The 19190-nt window shown below is 37.5% G+C and overlaps 1 protein-coding gene across 3 annotated transcripts in view; it reads left to right on the top strand.

Moving 5' to 3' along the window:
* The window catches only part of ABCB4 (ATP binding cassette subfamily B member 4), a 72449-nt gene extending 53259 nt beyond the window's left edge, over nucleotides 1–19190 (top strand). The window contains exons 23-29 of one of the 3 annotated variants that reach the window (XM_081147612.1): nucleotides 8161–8301; nucleotides 10802–10958; nucleotides 11883–12080; nucleotides 13567–13773; nucleotides 16557–16703; nucleotides 17236–17409; nucleotides 19149–19190. In XM_081147612.1, the coding sequence (XP_081003738.1) occupies nucleotides 8161–8301; nucleotides 10802–10958; nucleotides 11883–12080; nucleotides 13567–13773; nucleotides 16557–16703; nucleotides 17236–17409; nucleotides 19149–19175 (1051 nt within the window). In that variant the 3' untranslated portion in view covers nucleotides 19176–19190. Of the gene's footprint in view, nucleotides 1–8160; nucleotides 8302–10801; nucleotides 10959–11882; nucleotides 12081–13566; nucleotides 13774–16556; nucleotides 16704–17235; nucleotides 17495–19148 lie in introns of those variants that run through there. The other 2 variants (XM_081147611.1, XM_081147613.1) reach the window with 2 other exon arrangements.

Genomic DNA, 19190 nt, shown 5'->3' with positions numbered 1-19190 from the left:
GCAAACACGGTTGAAATGCTACATGGAAAATTCCAGAAATAAACAATTTATAAGTTTTATTTTATTGTGTATTGAAGTATAATTGAATTACAATGTTATATTAATTTCAGATGTAAAACATAGTGATTTGATATTTGCATATATTATGAAATGATTGCCATAAGTCTAGTTACCTTCTGACACCATACAAAGTTATTATAGTATTATTGACTCTATTTTACGTGCTGTTTGTTATATCCCCATGACTCATTTATTTTATAACTGCAAATTTGTCCCCTTTAACCCCCTTCACCTATTTCACCCAGCTCCCTACTCATATCCGTGTCCCTCTGGCAACCACCACTTTGTTCTCTGTATCTATGAGTCTCTTCCTATTTTGTTTGTTTTTATATTTCACACGGAAGTGAAATAATATGGTATTTGTCTTTCCCTTACTTATTTCACTTAGCATAATACCCTCCAGTTCTATCCATGTTGTAGCAAATGGCAAGATTTCATTTTTTATAGCTAAGTAATATTCCTCTGTGTGTGTGTGTATCACATCTTCTTTATCCATTCATCTACTGATGGACACTTAAGTTGCTTCCATATCTTGGCTGTTGTAAATAATGCTCTAATGAACGTAGGGATGCATAGGTCTTTTCAAATTAGTGTTTTCATTTTCTTCAGATAAATACCCAGAAATAGAATTGCTTGGTCACATGGTTGGTAGCTCTATTTTTAAGTTTTTGAGGAACTTCCATACTGTTTTACACAATTGCTGCACCAGTTTACCTTCCCACCAACAGTGTATGAGGGTTCTTTTTTCTCTACATTGTCACCAACATTTGCTATTTTTTGACTTTTTGGTAATAGCCATTCTGACTGGTGCGAGGTGGTGTCTCATTGTGGTTTTGATTTGTATTTCCGTGATGATTAGTGATGCTGAGCATCCTTTCATGCGCCTGTTGCCCACCTGTGTGTCCTCTTTGGAAAAGTGTCTATTCAAGTCCTCTGCCCATTTTTTAACAAACTTATTTGTTTTTCTGATATTTAGTTGTATAAGTTCTTTACATATTTGGATATTAACCACTTATTGGATGAATCATTTGCAAATGTCTTCTTCCATTTGGTAGGTTGCCTTTTCATTTTATTGATGTTTTTCTTTGCTGTGCAAAAGCTTTTTAGTTTGATATAGTCCCAATGGTTTATTTTTGCTTTTGTTCCCTTGCCTTGAGGAGATATATCCAAAATGATACTTCTAAGAGGGATGTCAAAAGCTTATCCCCAATGTGTTCTTCTAGAATTTTTATGGATTCAGGTCTTATATTCAAGTCTTTAATCCATTTTGAGTTTATTTTTGTATATGGTGTAAGATAGCGGTCCAGTTTCATTCTTTCACGTATTCAGTTTTGCGAACATTTGTGAAGAGACTGTCGTCTCCCCTTTGTGTACTCTTGCCTCCTTTGTTGTAGATTGACTGTATATGTGTGGGTTTATTTCGGGACTCTCTATTCCATTCTATTGATCTATGTGTCTGTTTTGGGGCTAGTAGCATAGTTTCAATTATTATGGTTTTGTAGTACAGTTTGAAACCAGGGAGCATGATACCTCCAGCTTTGTTCTTTCTCAATGTTGCTTTGGCTATGCAGTGTTTTCTGTGGATCTATATAAATTTTAGGATTATTTGTTCTAGATTATTTGTAAAAAATGCCATTAGTGTTATGATAGGTATTGCATTGAATTTGTTTATGGCTTTGAGTAGTATAGTCATTTTTGTCAATATTAATTCTTCCAATCCATGAGCACAGAATATCCATCCATTTATTTGTCATCTTCCATTTCTTCAATGTTTTACAGTTTTCAGAGTATAGGTCTTTCACCTCCTTGGTTAAATTTATTCTTAGGTATTTTGGTTTTATTGATGAAGTTGTAAATGGGAATGCTTTCTTAATTTCTTTCTTCATTTGTTATTAGTGTCTAGAAATGCAACATATTTCTGTATATTAATATTTTATCCTGCAACTGTACTGAATTCATTTATTAGTTCTAGGGATATTTTGGTGGAGTCTTTAGGATTGTCTACGTACAGTATCATGCCATCTGCAAATAATGACAGTTCCACTTTTTTCTTTCCAATATGAATGGCTTTGATTTTCTCTTCTTGCCTAATTTCTGTGGCTAGGACCTATTGAATAAAAGAGGCAAGAGTGGGATACATGTCTTGTCCCTGATCTTACAGCTTTCAGCTTTTTACCATTGACTATGATTCTAGCTGCGGGTTTGTCATATGTAGCCTTTATTACGTTTAGGTATGTTCCTTCTATATACACTTTATTGAGAGTTTTTATCAGTAATGGATGTTGAATTTTGTCCAATGCTTTTCCTACATTGATTGAGACAATCATATGGTTTCCATCCTTCATTCTGTTAATGTGGTGTATCACATTGATTCATTTGTGGATGTTAAGCCATCCCTGGAATAAATCTCACTTGATCATGGTGAATGATGCTTTTATGTATTGTTTTAATTAGATTTGTAATATTTTGTTGAGGATTTTTATTATCAATGTTCATCAGTGATACTGGACTGTAATTTTTTTTGTAGTATCTTCATCTGCTTTTAGTATCAGGGTAATGCTGACCTTGTAAAATGAGTTGGAAGTGTTTCTTCCTCTTCATTTTTTTGGAATAATTTGAGAAGGCTAGGTAGTAACTCTTCTTTAGATGTTTGGTAGAATTCATCTGTGAAGCCATGTGGACCTGAACTTTTGTTTGTTGGGAGTTTTTTGATTACTGATTCAATTTCATTACTAGTAATTGGTCTACATAGATTTTCTGTTTCTTCATGATTCAGTCTTGGAAGATTGTATGTTTCTAGAAATTTATTCATTTCTTCTAGATTGTCCAATTTGTTGCCATATAATTGTTGATAGTATTCTCTTATCTTTTGTATTTCTGTGATATCCTTTGTAATTTTCCCTTTTTCATTTCTGATTTTATTTGGCCTCTCTTTTTTTTTTTTTTGATGAGTCCTCCGAAGAGTTCATCAATTTTGTTTACCTTTTCAAAGAATCAGTTCCTATGTTTATTGATATTTTCTTGTGTATTTTTTAGCCTCTAATTCATTTATTTCTACTCTGATCTTTATAATTTCCTTTTTTCTACTAAATTTAGGCTTTGTTGTTTCTTCTTTTTCTAGTTCCTTTACTTGTAACATTAGATTGATTTAGCTTTCTCTTGTTCCTTGAGGTAGGCCTGTGTTGTTATGAATTTCCCTCTTGGAACTGCTTTTGCTGCATGCCAAAGATTTTAGAAAGTTGTGTTTCCACTTTCATTTGTCTCAAGATATTTTTAAAAATTTCTCTTTGATTTCTCCGTTGACCCATTGGTTAATAGCATGTTGTTTAGTCTCCATGTGTTTGTATCTTTTCCAGGTTTCTTCTTATAAATGATTTCCAATTTCACAACCATTCATTGTTGTTGAAAAAATACTTGACATTATTTCATCTTAAATATATTGAGACTTGTTTTGTGGCCTAACATGTGATCTTCCTGGAAAATGTTCAATGTACACTTGACAAGAATGTGTATTCTGCTGGTTTTTGATAGACTATTCTTTATATATCAATTAAATACATGTGATCTATTGTTTTGTGTAAGGCCAATGTTTCCTTGCTTTATATACAGGGTGGAGCAAAAGTAGGTTTACAGTTGTTCCTGTGGAACATAATACAATAATTAATAAACAATAATAAAAGAATAAACTCTGTGTTTCACGTACTCACAACTGTAAACCTACTTTTGCCAAACATTATATTTAGGTGTTCCTATGTTGGGTGCATAAATATTTACAGATGTTATATCCTCTTCGATTGATTCCACTACCGTTGTGTAATGCTTTTCTTTGTTTTTTGTTGGTCTTTGTTTTAAAGGTTTTTTTTGTGGGTTTTTTTTTCTGATGTAAGCATTGCTACCCCATCTTTCTTTTCACTTCCATTTTCATGGAATATCTTTTCCCATCCCTTCACTTTTAGTCTGTGTGTCTTTGCTGGATGTTAATGTAGTTCTTCTCTGTTCCTTTTATCTTCTCTTTATTTCTTCCCTTGTGGTTTGATGGGTTTCTTTAGTGTTATGTTTGATTCCCTTTTCACTTCCTTTTGTGTATTTACTGTAAGTTTTTTCTTTGTGGTTACTGTGAGGTTCACATATAACATTCTACATATATAACAGTGTCTTTTGATAGTAACTTGAACACATTCTAATGCTTTACATTTTTACTCCTCCCCCCATATTTTATATATTTATGACACATTTATTTGTATCTTATCATTTTATGTATCTCTTAACTAATTGTATTTTTAAATTAATTTTATGACTTTTATTGTTTACTCTTCGTACTTGGTTTACAAGTGATTGACCCACTACCTTTATTATTTATTTAGTTTTTCCTGTGTGGTCTTTTCTTTTGCATGTTTTCTTATTATTAATTAATGCCTTTTCTTTTTAGCTTAGAGAACTCCCTTTAACATTGCTGGTTTAATGGTCATGAACTCCTTTAACTTTTGCCTACCTGGGAAACTTCTCCTCTCTCCTGCAGTTCTGAATAATAACCTTGCTAGGTTGAGATTTCTTGGTTGGCAATTTTTTTCCTTTTAGCACTTTGAGTATATTATGCCATTCCTTTTTGGCTTGTGACATTTCTAAGGAAAAATCTCAATTGCCTTTTTGGGTTTCCTTTGTTTGCAATAAGTTGTTTCACTCTTGCTGCTTCTAAGATCCTCTCTTTATCCTTAACTTTACCACTTTAATTATAATGTGTCTGTGTGTGTATCTGTTTTAGTTCACCTTATTTGTAACTCTCTGGGATTCATGGACCTGGATGCCTGTTTCCTTCCTCATATTAGGGACGTTTTCAGTCATTATTTCTTCAAATAATTTTTCTGGCCCTTCCTTTCCTCTTCTAGAACCCCTATAATGCTAATATTATTCTGCTTGATGTTGTTCCAGAGGCTCTTAGGGATTTTCACTTTTTAAAGTTATTTTTTAATTTTGCTGTTTAGTCTGGGTGTTTGTTTCCCATTGCTTTGTCTTCTAGCTCACTGATTTGTGCTTCTATTTCATCCATTCTGCTGTTGACCTCTCCCCGCCCAGTGTATTCTTTAGTTTAGTTATAATTTCTGTTTGGTACTTTCATTTTTTAAAAATCTTCACCCAAGGATATTTTTTCCATTTCTTTACAGAGGGTGGACCGGGGGGGGGGGTGGGACAGAGAGAGAAACATCGATGTGAGAGAGACACATCAATTGGTTGCCTCCTGCACTTGCCCCAACTGGCGCTGGGGATTGAGCCTGTAACCAAGGTACGTTTGAGCTGGAATCAAACCTGGGACCCTTCAGTCCCTGGGCCGACACTCTAACTACTGAGCCAAACCAGCTAGGGCTATTTAGTACTTTCTTATATTTCTATCTCTTTGTTAAAATTTCTCTGCATTCATTCTTCTCCTGAGATCAGTGAGCATCTTTATGACCATGATTTTGAATTCTTTATCAGGTAGATTACTTATCTCTATATCCTTAAGGTCTTTTTCTGGTTTTTCTTCTTGTTCTCTTATTTGAAACATATTCCTCAGTGTTCTCATTTTGCTTGACTCTCTGTGTTTATTTTTATGTATTAGGTAAAACAGCTACTTTTCTCAGTCTTCAAGAAGTGGCCTTGTGTAGGTGATGATCCTTCTCATTTACCTCTTGCTTGTCTCTTAAATTTTTGTGATTGTCTAGTCTGCCTGAGTTATTCTTGATATGCCCTCCCCCATCAGTGTTCCAAGGGGAGGAATCTCATTTAGCACCTCATTTCAGGCTTATTGGAAGTCAGACTCTCAGGCAGCTGCTTTTATACTTTGCAACTGTATACAGTCCTGTGGGACTGCAATCATTGTCCCTGCTGGCCTCCAGACCAGGACACCTGGGTGACAGTTGCCAAAACTGGGACTCCAGACTAGCATTTAAGCTTTTCTTGGAAGTCTCATTGGAGCCATAGTGAGGCCAAGAACGTGTGCAAGGATGGAGTCTCCTGCTTTCATTCCCTCAGAGCACCTCCTTAGTCTCTAAGTATGCAGGAAACCAAGGCCTGTTTTGCAGGCTGAAGCTCCAGGCTAAATAAATAGGCCTTTTCACTGCTGTTTGTGCAGTGCCCTGGGGTAGCAACCTGCCAAGAAACTGTCTTTTGTATTTTAACAGTCCCTTGGAGATTTATGCCAGCCCTCAGGCCACCAGGATCAAGCCTCAAGGGGTGTCCCTTGTGTGGATTGAGTACACTCTCTGGCTTTAACAAGATAGCTGTAGTATGTAAGGAGTGGGGCTCACTAGCTGGTTTCAGGAAGGCGTGGGAAAGTGTCTTAACTACCCATGCTCTTGGGCGACAGTGGTACAGCTGGTGAGTGCTCTATTTGTGTGCCCACAGGCTTTAGGCAGGAGGTGGGAGAATGCTGCAACTGCTTGCCAGCCCTGGCAGGGAGCAGGGTGATTTTGCAAGGGCTGGCACTTGCAGACTTTAGCTAAGGAGCAGGAGAATGCTGAAGGTCCCAAATCACCTGCCCCTTCCAGGCAGGAGGGAAGTGTTCCAAAATGACTCCTACTTTTATCTGGTTTTAGGAAGGCAGTTGGGACTCTGACCACTTGCCCACTGAATTAGCAGGTTAGGTAGGAAGTGAAATAATGGCTTCCACCAGCTTCTCTGCCTCTGGGGAGCTTTTCAACTGGCTGGAGAGTCAATGGTTTTAGGTTAGCAAGTGAATCTTTCCCATGTAGTCTGGGTGCTTTTTTAACTACTGTTTTGTTGTTGTTGTTGTTTAGTTTTTGCTGGGTCTCAGGTTGAGTATAACTGCACATGGGTCCTTTAGATGGGGAGTCTCAGTTTCCCTGAGCACTTTGGGTCTCTTCAATGTCAACATCAGCCCCACTGGTTTTCTAAGTCAGATGTTGTGGAGACTTGTCTCTTCAATGCAGCTCCCAGGGGTTCGGGTACTCTAAGGACAGAGACACACATCCTGTTTCACTCATTTATACTTGAACAATTCAGGAAATTCCCTATGGCACTATTCGCCACTTGTTTCCAACCATGACCTGTTTTTATAAATGAATATATTTTAACACTAACAAAATTGAATACAACTTAGGTTACAACTCTGTAGACTATAATAGTTTGAACACTTCCAGATTTGCAAAGGGATATTTGAAATTCTCAGTTTATTCCATCTGCTTAGTTATGTGTACTTCATGCAGTCACATTTTTCTGCCTGTTTGATATTTGACATATATATGTGCCATTATTTATGACTTTATGGTTTATTTTAAACTTCAGGAGAATTAAGGAATAATAGAACGCTGGAAATAATTCCTAACTGGATTATAATTTAAAGATTCAACAGCACTGTAAATTTTTCAGTAATATTAAGTATTGTAAGGCCTTGCTCACAGAACATAAATAAGTTCGTCCGAATCAGTAATACTTTGAATTTCCCTCTTGGCAAATCTAATCTTCCTTCTAATCTAAAAGTAAGTTGTTCTTTTGGAGAATTTAGAATAATTAAGGAGCTATACCAAGGATGGGATTTAATCAGAAATGGTACCAAAAGCTGTATTGGGGCTGGTGGGATCTAGCTGAGGAAAGACTGTGTGATGTGTTTCTATATAAACCAGTGACCCTACTTTTCTGAGTCTGAAACATGAATTTTGACGTAAGAGATGATAACTAGTCACAGAAAACAAGATAATAATATTAAATCACATTCAGACAATTCAAACTTTAGTCCTAACTTTAACATCCTCAATATTTTTAAACCAAAAATCATGTTTACATCATAGGGGTTGAATATCTGGGCCATCAGATATTAACATGCAGTAGCAGCAACTATCATGTGAGCAACCACTAAGAGCTGGTATTACGCTAGGCATTTATATTGTGTGTTTAGTTCTCAAAACAGTTCTGCATCATATTGCTTATCCCCATGTACAAATCAGAAAACTGATACTAAAAAGGTTAAGTCACTTACTTAAACTAATGTAACTGGAGGCAGAATTTAAACCCAGGTCAACTAGACTTAGAAGCTGTGCTCTTTCCACAATACAGTGCTAAGAGTTGTTGAAGAGATGGTTATGAACACTCTAATTTGCTTTTCAGAAATTCTATACGGAAGGCACACATCTATGGAATTACTTTTAGTATTTCACAAGCATTTATGTATTTTTCCTATGCTGGTTGTTTTCGATTTGGTGCCTATCTCATCGTGAATGGACATATGCTCTTCAGAGATGTTATTCTGTAAGTAACTTAAAATAAGATTATTCTATAATAAGGTTTCAATAGGTCTATGCAAAAGTGTACAGTAGGAGAAAAATTCTCTTGTTCTAAGATGAGGTTGGAGAGTTGGATCAACTACAGAAATCTGATCTTGTCAATACTATAAGGACAGTTTAATCATTGGAGTGGGCAAAAACCAACGAAGCAGGAAGAGATTAACCAAATAACTTATATGGATAACCTAAGGACACAGACAATAGTGCAGTGAAGGCCTCAGGGGCGGGGGCGAGGTAGAATGGATCAATCGGGGAAAAGGGAACATATGTAATACTTTCAACAATAAAGATAAATTAAAAAACAAAACAAAACACTAACCAAGCTTATGAAAATCATCACAAACCAGAGTTTTAGGAATACATAGAACTCCACACAGGAGGATAGCACATTTTCTCATTGTATAATGTAGGCAGATAGAAATCATAATTAAAAAGTTGCTGGTGACCATAGACTGAAACAGAGGGTTAAATAGCTTGCTCTTTATCAGCAACCGAAGATGGCCTTGTCAGTGAGATGGGAATGCTTGACTGAAGTCTGGCAAAGGCTCTGTCCCCTAACGGGATTCGGGGTGACCCTGTCAACATTTGCCCCTTACTCTCTCTCCTATTTTCTTGGTTTCCAAGAATAACCAATGGTCCTTCCAATTGATGCATTCCTCTTTTCAAAATATGCTAAATACATTTAATTAGGTTACTGTCTAGTCTGGCCAAAGGGAAGCCATTCTCTTTAACATCATTTGGCAAATTTCAGCTTTGACTGAATGATTTTAAAGCACTAGTGAACAACCTTTTTTTTTTTAAAAAAAAAAAAAAAGGTCAAAAAACAAGGAAAGTGAAAGTGTTTAAAAAGCTGTTCTTTTATTTTCATCCAAAATTAAAATAACCATGAAAAAGTACATAATCTTTGTACCACCAATCAGGATCCCAGCAGGAAACAAATGACACTGCAAATGGAGTAATTAAGGGCCTATTTACAAAGGTGTGAGAAGTGTTAAGGAAAACAGAGCCCAGGGGAGCTGTTAACACCTCTTGGTTCCCATTTTAAGACTGCTAAAACCCTAAGTCTAAGGGGCAAGAGAAGGGGACGACTATCAGAACCCAGTGTGGGGGCCTTCTTTGGTCAGGGGACACCAACAGCACAACAATCCAACAAGAAAGCAACCAACCAAATACCCTGGCCTCACTCTCCTCCAGCCCTCCCATCCCCTGCTTGTCCCCTTCATTGCCAAACCCCATCAGACGCCAGAGCACAAGAACACCTATTGGTGCAGTCCATGAACAGTAAGCCTGACAGACCCGGATGGTACAAAATAGAGATGGGTAGAGCATAGAAAGTGGTTCTGGAAGATTAAATGGAAATTTGCAGCTCAACTCTAGGATTTACAACTTGTTGTATTTTTATTGTGTAGAAAAATCCCTGAGAAAATTGTTCCTGCTTTTTTGTTGTTTCTTTTTTTTACCATCAAAATGTTAAATTTTGGGTAATTGGAATTGAGTTTTTAATCTTTCATGCTAAAGCTAGATTACAGGTGTATAAGAAAGATAGGCAACTACATGTGAGTTCATCACTATTTTAAAACTTAATTTTTGGTAAACTTACCACATATTTAAGGCAGAGCCTTACTACACCCACCATTCCAGTCCCCATGTATTTAAAACACATTTTAATATCTTAGATTTAAAAGCTTGGCAGAAGAAAAAAAATTAAGTTCTCCATTATTACTAGATAGAGATTTTCTTCCCCTGCCCTCTCTCTGGGGAACTCTGGTGTCAGAAATACATGGCTTTTGTAGAGATGGAGATCCTCAGAATCGTTAGCCCTTCATAAACGTTGTTATAATCCATATCCGTTCTTTAAAGACTAGTTAATTAGAAAATAGACCTTTAGCTTAGGACAACTCCTTTTTCAGGGTAGTATCAATAATTATTTTAATTTTAAAAGGAAAGCTAATTCTAGTAAAGTCTTACTTTTCCTAATAAAAAATCTTTAACTCGGTGGTTATTGTTCGTGTAGAAGTACAGAAGAAATCACACACTGGAAGTCAGGGCTGTAGATTCAATAGGAAACATCACTTCTTGCTGGTGCTGACCACGCCCTTAATAAGCACTCTGCTTCAGTTCCCTCAATTCTGAAAAGGGTACAACTAGTTATTAAAATCACCTGAGATCACAGATCAGCTTCAGTTATGAGCCACTTCCAAAAAGAGAAGAACTTTGGGAAGTTACATTAACTCTAGGAAATTAGAGACTCCTAAGGAAAAAGAAACCCTCCACGGTGATCTGCCTCACCTCTAGATTTCCTTTATTACTGGAATTTCATGGGAATGTGTGTGCATAGGGCTAGGGTGGGGGCGTAAGGGAGTAAACAAATATCAGTACCGGTGAGCAGTATGTCTTTGGGCTTTTAAACATCATGGAGCTAATAAAACAGGCTAATTTTTTAATCCCTCTTGTTCCGGGTCTAGGGTGTTTTCAGCAATTGTGTTTGGCGCAGTGGCCCTAGGACATGCTAGTTCCTTTGCTCCAGACTATGCCAAAGCCAAGCTGTCTGCGGCCCACCTGTTCATGCTGTTTGAAAGACAACCTTTGATTGACAGCTACAGTGAAGAAGGCCTGAGGCCTGTGAGTTCCCTGTTGCCTCATGAGTGCTTGCTTAATTTTTTTCCTAAAACTTTTCTGTCTGCTAGATTGTAATCACAGGGTACATTTGTAGTGATTACACTGACATTTATTTATCTTGGTGATATTTACAGAGTTAATAGCTGGCCAACTTTCCTGGCATTTTAAAATTTCATAGGGGGTTTCAAGGATTCTGAAGTTTAGCAAATCAAAACACCAAACATCCAGGTGTACTAGAACTAGGTAATTGTTATGAACACTGTTAGTCCTTTCTGCATGAAGGTGTATGCGTATAATTCTGTATGTAAATGTAATTCGCCATGTGGCTTTAAACACATCTTGTAATGACTGAATTACAGTTTGTAAGAAGGCAGCTTTATTCAGAGTGACCCTAGACTTCACTGTTTCCAAAGTTAACTCAAACTTAGATTGGAGGGCTCTTTGCATGACAAAGCTGCTGTCCATTTTAGTGCACGAGAAGCAATGTGGGCAAAGAGATAGGAACTAGTCTCTTCCAGACTTTACCAGGTATTTCATGGTCTGAGAAAATTGCTGTGACGGGGCTGTCCACTGAGGCTGCAGGTAGAAACTGCCTTAAATCCCCATGTCTTTGAACCCTTAGCCACGGGTTGGCTCCAGCCTCCAAACTGCCTTTTGAGAAAGCTTAATATTTGTCTTGAAGGAACCAGCAATTGAGTTTAGACAACTGTTTGTAATATGACTATTTAATGTAACCTGTACCCCCGTCTCCCATCTTCATTTTATATAACAATTTTCTATCAATATTAACTAGTGCTAGCACTTGTACTGAATATGACTTCTATGTTTTTCTACTACAGTCTTTGGTAAAGTTTCCTTGAAATAATACTTTTTATTACAATAATTATCAGACCAATTATAATAGCAACATTAAAAACATTCTTTTAGGATAAGTTTGAAGGAAATGTGACATTTAATGAAGTCGTGTTCAACTATCCGACCCGGCCCGGCGTGCCCGTGCTTCAGGGGCTGAGCCTGGAGGTGGTGAAGGGCCAGACGCTGGCCCTGGTGGGCAGCAGCGGCTGTGGGAAGAGCACGGTGGTCCAGCTCCTTGAGCGGTTCTACGACCCAATGGCCGGAACAGTGGTGAGCACACTTCCTTAAATTAGTCACCTGACTGAAGGCAATATTTCAAGTGGCTAAACCAATATTCCCAAAATGGGAAAAACTGGACAAGTAAAGACCCACAATCCTATTTGCTACAATGGCCACATTCTATAAACCCTAAACTGGCACCCACAGTCAGACAGATACATTGGGACAATTGGGTAGAATGTCTGGAATTTAGTGTCGTTCAGAAAATATTGAAGTTGACCTCTGCCTGCCATGGGCCTTTTGAGCCAGACTTACCCTCCTAAATAAACCCTCAATTCCTGGTTTATAAAGGTAAGTACAAACTCCTGCCGGAATTCTAAGTAGGCTGCCAGGACAGGCCAGTGCCTGCTGATTTCCTCCCCACCTCCTTCCGCTTTGCCTTCTCTCTACCCCTGAACTCTAGGCTCTCTGACTTTGAGCCTCATCTTCAGCCCTTTCATGTTTGGCTTTCATCACTGATTTTCTGGTATCTAGCCCCTGGCTCTCTTCCATAAGTGAAGCCTTGGCTCTGATAATGCCTGCCTTTTCCATTGCCTTGGGTGGCACCCACTGACCTAGCCCTGGGAGCCCACCCCCATTTAGACAGTCACCGAAGTGTCAAACCTTGTTTAGCTGTTTATTTTTGGAAAATCTTCTGCTTCCACCATTACAGTTACTCTGTAGTTATAAATATAGGCAAATCAGCTCAACACCCTGTAGGTGTGCTGTGCTAATACTGTGGCGGGAATTTCTTTATTGGGAGGTCAAGGCTAATTGGACTTGCGTCTGTCCCTTCACTGGTCAGTTACCTTGCAGGAAGCTGCATTTTCAGTTACTATATCACAAGCCTGTAGAAGCAGCATCATGCCTCCTGCTTACAGCAAACAAATAAAATAATCAAAACTACCATCAACAAAACCATTCTCCCAAGGACACTGCCCTTTGAGCTTGGTTCACTTTCCCTTGAACTTTTGTCCTTAGTGCTGTCAAAAAAGGAAAAGTTTGAGGCTGGTAGTTCTCAGGGGATAGAGGAGTGGAAGTAGGCCAGGAGGTAACGAACTTTCAGAATCTGCATTTTGTTCTGGTGTGCCTGCAGGAGGGAAATAAAGTCAAGTTGAAAGGCTGGAGTCATTCAGGGGACGGCAGATATGAGTAGAATACCTAATTTGAGGCTTCCCAAAGGCAGGGGATGGTACACTTGCCTGGAGGAGGGCAGATAGGACAAAGAGAGGAATGTGAAAGGATGAAATGTGCCACCATTTGCCAGTTAGACCAAGAAAGGGATGGCATTACCATCATCAAAATCATTTTGTTGCCTACGTTGGCCTCCCAAAGTGTAAGTGCTTCAAGGCTGTGAGGCTGGGTATTTCACAGACTGCTGATGCCCACATGCTCCAACATCCTCCAAATGGTTAATCTAGTAACTTACTGACTTACTGCTTAGTTATTTTTTTTTCTTTTCAAGCCCTTCTTATAGTTTGTGGACTTTGGTTTTCAGCTCCTAGATGGTCAAGAAGCAAAGAAACTCAACATCCAATGGCTCAGAGCCCAACTCGGAATTGTGTCCCAGGAGCCCGTACTGTTTGACTATAGCATTGCCGAGAATATTGCTTACGGAGACAACAGCCGGGTTGTATCGCAGGATGAGATTGTGAGTGCAGCCAAAGCAGCCAACATACATCCTTTCATCGAGACCTTACCCCATGTAAGTTAACTGGTAACTTCTTAGATGAAACCAGAATCACCTCTACCCTGTTTTCCTCCCCAAAACAGTTCCTGAAGTCATACTCGAACAGTCGTGTATCAGAATGTGTCTACTTCCAGCTCTCTGACCTTGGACAAGTCTCTGAACTTCATGATACCAAGTTTCCTGATGTCATGCCTACTCATACAGATGTAGTGGGGAGCAAATAAGGTGATATTAAGTTAATGCACCATATCTCAGGTTGCAAACTGGTGGGCCGCATTCAGACTGTGGCCAAGTATCCCTTACGGTACTTTTTTTAAAATTAAATACTTTGAGATAATTATAGGTTCACATGCAGTTGTGAGGAATAGAGAGATTTTATGTACCTAGTTTCTTCCAATGACAGAATAACAAAACCATGATACTGACATTGATACAATCCATGGATCTTATTTCGACTTCCCCAGTTTTATGTATACACATTTGCATATGTGTTTACACATTTGTATATGTGTTTAGTTCTCTGCAGTTTTACTGCATGTGTAGATTCATGTCTCCACTATCACAGTCAAGATACAGAACTTCTAGCACCACGAGATCCCTCACGGCCCTCAACCTCCGTCAGCCACCAACTGTCCACTTCTGTAAATTTCTCCTTTTAGAATATTATATAAACATACAGTAAGTAACCTTTTGAGATTAGCTTTTCTTTCTCACTCAGCCTCATTCCCTGAAGCTGTGTGTTATCTATAGTTCATTCCTTTTTATTGCTGAGTAGTGTTCTATGGTATGGATGTGCCTTGTTTAACCATTCACCTGTTTCCAGTTTGGGGCTATTAATAAAGCTGCTATAAATATTTGTGTGCTAGTTTTAGTGTGAACTTTTTATTTCTCTGGGAGCAATGCTTAGGAGTGCAGTTGTTAGGCATATGGCAATTGCATGTTTAATTGTATAAGAAACTGCTAAACTGTTTTCCAAAGTGGCTGTGCCGCTTTACATTCCTACCAGCAAGTGTAAGTAATAGTTTCTCTGTATCTTTGCCAGAGTTTGCTGTTGTTACTTTTTCTTTTCTTTTTTTACCAAGTTTTGATAGCTGGATAATGATACCTCACTGTGGTTTTAGCTTGCATTTCCTAATGGCAAGTGATGCTCAGCATCTTTTTATATGCTTATTTGCCGTCTGTATCTCCTCTTTGGTGAGGTGTCTCTTCATGTCCTTTGCCCATTTCCTAATTTGATTGTTTTCCTACTGTTGAGCTTTGATAGATTTTTATATATTCTAGTTATTAGTCCTCTGTCAGATATGCAGTTTGCAAATATTTTCTCCCAGTCCGTTGCTTTTTTTCACCCTTTAAACATGGTCTTATGTGGAGCCAGTTTTTAATTTTGATGAGGTGCAGTTCATCAATTTTTCCTTTTACAGATTGTGCTTTTGGTGTCAAGTCTAAGAATTCTTTGTGTAGCCCCAGGTCCTAAAGATTTTCTCCACCTTTGCCCCACCTAAACATTATGGTTTCACATTTTACATTTAAGTCCAAGCTCCATTTTAGTTAATTTTGGTATAAGGTTGTTTTCTTTAATGATTCATTCTGTGCCTTTGGCAAGGACATGTACTCTCCCATTTCCATGGTCCCCTAAGCCCCCTATTACCTCATTATAGCTGCTATAAATGTAGCCAAAGTGCAATGTTAGCAACATGTACTTGAAAAATATGTGAGGTAAGAGTTCAATGAAAAATTTCAGCAGCTGGTAAACATGAGTAGTCCTGGAAAGATGACTGGAAATCCCTAAACCTGAGGGCAGGGGTCATTCAGCTAGCACCCGAGGGTTCACTGGATTAAACTGAAGTACAGCTTATTTGTACTGTTATATTCTGCTGTGATTACTAAAGCACATTCACAAATAAAATTTAAACCTCCATGTTGGGTAGCCTCAGCAACCCTTTACACACAGCCACTGACCTCAAGTATTGGATGTGACTGAACAGAAAAACGAAGCTTCAGCGTTTATCTAACTGACATGGGACTTTAGGACGTGAATTCACATGATGTACACTGAATTCAGTTCACTGTCAACGGAACCGACTCAATCTGTACTTTTATTCATTCTCTGCTTTTTTGGCTTAGAATGTTCTCTCAATATCAAGCCTCCCAACTTCTCTACAAAGCTACCTTTAATTTACCTCCCCTTTCCCCTCTCCCACCTTATGTCCACAATTTCTTTCCCTCTGTGATCTTTCACAGCATGTTGTGCATACTACTCATTTGGTACTTACTTGGCCTTACATTGAATGCTGAATATGTATTCTTTTCTCTTTAGATTTTGATTCCTTCAGGGTAGGAATAAAGCTGAAGTCATTTTTACATTTCCCACAGTTCTGGGCATATTTGAGTAAACGAATGAGTTTAAAAGAGAATAAATTTGGTTCCTTGTGGGTAATATGACTACATCAAATTAAAAAAAAAAAATTTAAACCTTAACATTTAACCTTTTTAGGACTCCAGTGACATCAGATGACATTATGATAATGGTGGGAATTTGAGAATTTGTTGTAGAATACCACAAATTGAGAACTAAAGTCATTAGTTTTCTATTTTGATTTTGAAAACAAACATTTTGTTAAATGGGGGGGGGGGAATGCATTAAATGGACAACTATGTAGCTGCTACAGAAACTTTATATTGATTCCAAATATTTTTTCCTTATAAGTAGCACTGTCATATGTTAAAGTAAAAGTTTATTCAGTATAGCATTTTTCTGGGTTAGAACTGTATTAATTTTATTAATGACTGACTTGCAGAAATATGACACAAGAGTGGGAGATAAGGGGACTCAGCTCTCAGGAGGTCAAAAGCAGAGGATCGCCATTGCCCGAGCCCTCATCAGACAACCTCGAATCCTACTGCTGGATGAAGCTACATCAGCTCTGGACACTGAAAGTGAAAAAGTATGTCCTCCCACCTCACATCCCATTTAATTTATAAAACAGAAGTTTTTTGTGCCATTAACTATGAAAAAAAAAATATGTAAGCACAGAAATAAGTAAATATAAATTCAGACAGTGGTTATTTTGAGGTAGGATATTTTCTTACTCCTTTCAGTATTTTCCAATTTTTCTAAAATGATCATTTCGTTTTAGGAACACACTAAAAGTAAAGCATTCAAAAGAAAAGGCTGCAGAAATAGTTTTTAGCACATTAACAAATGGAAAACCTGGAAAACATAATACTTAATAAAAGAGAACTAGTTAAGTAAAAAATATTGTGACTAGTTAGAAATTTTACCTACTTGTGAAGATTATTTACAGTGCGAGAATCCATTATTATATAATGTCAAATTATATAAATGCACATGAATAAAGGCAAAGATTCAAAGAGATAAGAACAATTTTTGGATGGTAAAATTTTTAAATTTCTTTTAATGCTAAAATCCATTTATAAAAATTTTAAGGTAAGGCTTCTGTTCTGATTTATCACTAGATTGTCCAAGAAGCCCTGGACAAAGCCAGAGAAGGCCGCACCTGCATTGTGATCGCTCACCGCCTGTCCACCATCCAGAATGCAGATTTAATAGTGGTGTTTCAGAACGGCAAAATCCGGGAGCACGGCACACACCAGCAGCTGCTTGCACAGAAAGGCATCTATTATTCCATGGTCAGTGTCCAGGCTGGGACACAGAACTTATGAACTCTTGTTACAGTATCTCTTAAAAATAAACTCAAATCCTTCTACAACTTTTGCTGACTTGTAAAATAAATTTCAATGTCATTGTAAAATATAGATAGGTACATCCAATTTGGGGGTTGATATTATAGCATTTAAAACTTTGGAGTTATAAATCATTAAGACACATTTCTTGATGAAATATGAAAACAGCTTAGCTCTTCCTGAGTTATCAGAAACAGAGAAAAAAGGAACAAAGTTCAGGTATATAAAGCTGTAGAATTAGTAGAAGCCAGAGACATAGGGACAATCCTTATGATCTTGAATAGTTGGGTAGATGACAGGATGTTTTGGGAACAGTTTTCCCAAGTACAAAGAAAATATAAATTGTTCAAAAACATATAATTTGGTAGGTTTCCAAATTATCCTATTGGGGCACTGAGATTTTTAAAAATGAATGTATCCCCAGCTTTATGATAGTCCAAGAGAAAATGAAATTTCCCTTAGACAAGGTGACTCTGCAGGTACACATTCATTTGATAAGTCAAAAAGAGACATATCATTAAGTATTTTAAAGAAGAATTTAAAATTCATGAATTATTGCACCTATCTATTAATGCAATTTGTAACCTCGGAGATATAAAATGCTATTTCTATAGCAACTGCATTACTTTTTACAAGTAATTCTAATATTCCCAGAATGTCAATCCACTTCTCCTAACAAGAAGGAAGTATATATAGATGAAGAGCAAAAAAATATCCCAGGCAACCTTTGGAAACTAACCACATTGAAATGTTTTTCCCATAACTTACTGCAGCAATATCAGTTCATTGCTGTGACAAGTTGTTTAAGTCAGTCAAGTATTCAAACCAAGTTCTTCTATCTGTAATAAACCATATACTATATTACCAAAGATATTACAGATATGACCATGTGTATCAGTAGACAATTTCAGATTAACCCAGAGAAGAATGGGGAAGGGGTACTAGCAGTGACTCAACATGAGCAGAATTCAAACTACCATTGTGTAATTATTTCCAAAGTTGCCCAATGAGGGTCATGGGGCATCTGCCCTGGAAACTTTCATTCAGTTGGTCTGGGTTGAGGCCCAAGAACCTTTCTGTAAAAAGCAATCCAGGTGATTTTTAACTTTAGGAAATGTAGGGAATTGTGTTAAAGCATGGGTAAGAAGAGGCTTCTCTCCAGGAGGTGATCGGTTTCTGAAATACTCAACTTTGTTTTTAAATAATATCTAAAATCAACCAAATGAATCTAAAATCCCTGGAAATTTAATCTGCAAAATTGTACTAGTGAGAAAATGTCCACAGTTCAGATATCAAATACTATAGAAGCCAACTCTGAATGTTTTCACACACACAAAAATATACCGATTTTATCAAATTCAGGACATATGAAAATATAAGAACTAAAAAGACATCCAACCAGTATACTAAATACATTGTCATCTTTGTGTGATATAGATTGCTACAATGGCCCCAATTAATCATGTCCCCTCTGTGCCCACTTATTTACATTTATAGTAATTTACAAAATGACTTTGTTGCTCCTCTTGTCTAGAGATGAGACTTTCCCATACTCATTAAATCTGGACTGCCCTTGTAACTTGTTTTAACCAACAGAACACAAAAGATGTGACATCACGCAACTTCAATGTGACTTCAGAACCTAGGCCTCAAGAGGCCCTGCAATTTCTATCTTTCCCTCTTAGAACACCCACTGCCAAGTTAAATATTGAATGATCAGACACCTT

Source organism: Miniopterus schreibersii (genome assembly GCF_964146895.1).
Source record: "Miniopterus schreibersii genome assembly, chromosome: 9".
NCBI classification, from domain to species: Eukaryota; Metazoa; Chordata; class Mammalia; order Chiroptera; family Miniopteridae; genus Miniopterus; species Miniopterus schreibersii.
Note: the sequence above shows the minus strand (reverse complement) of the source record. Positions and strands in the feature narration are given on the sequence as shown.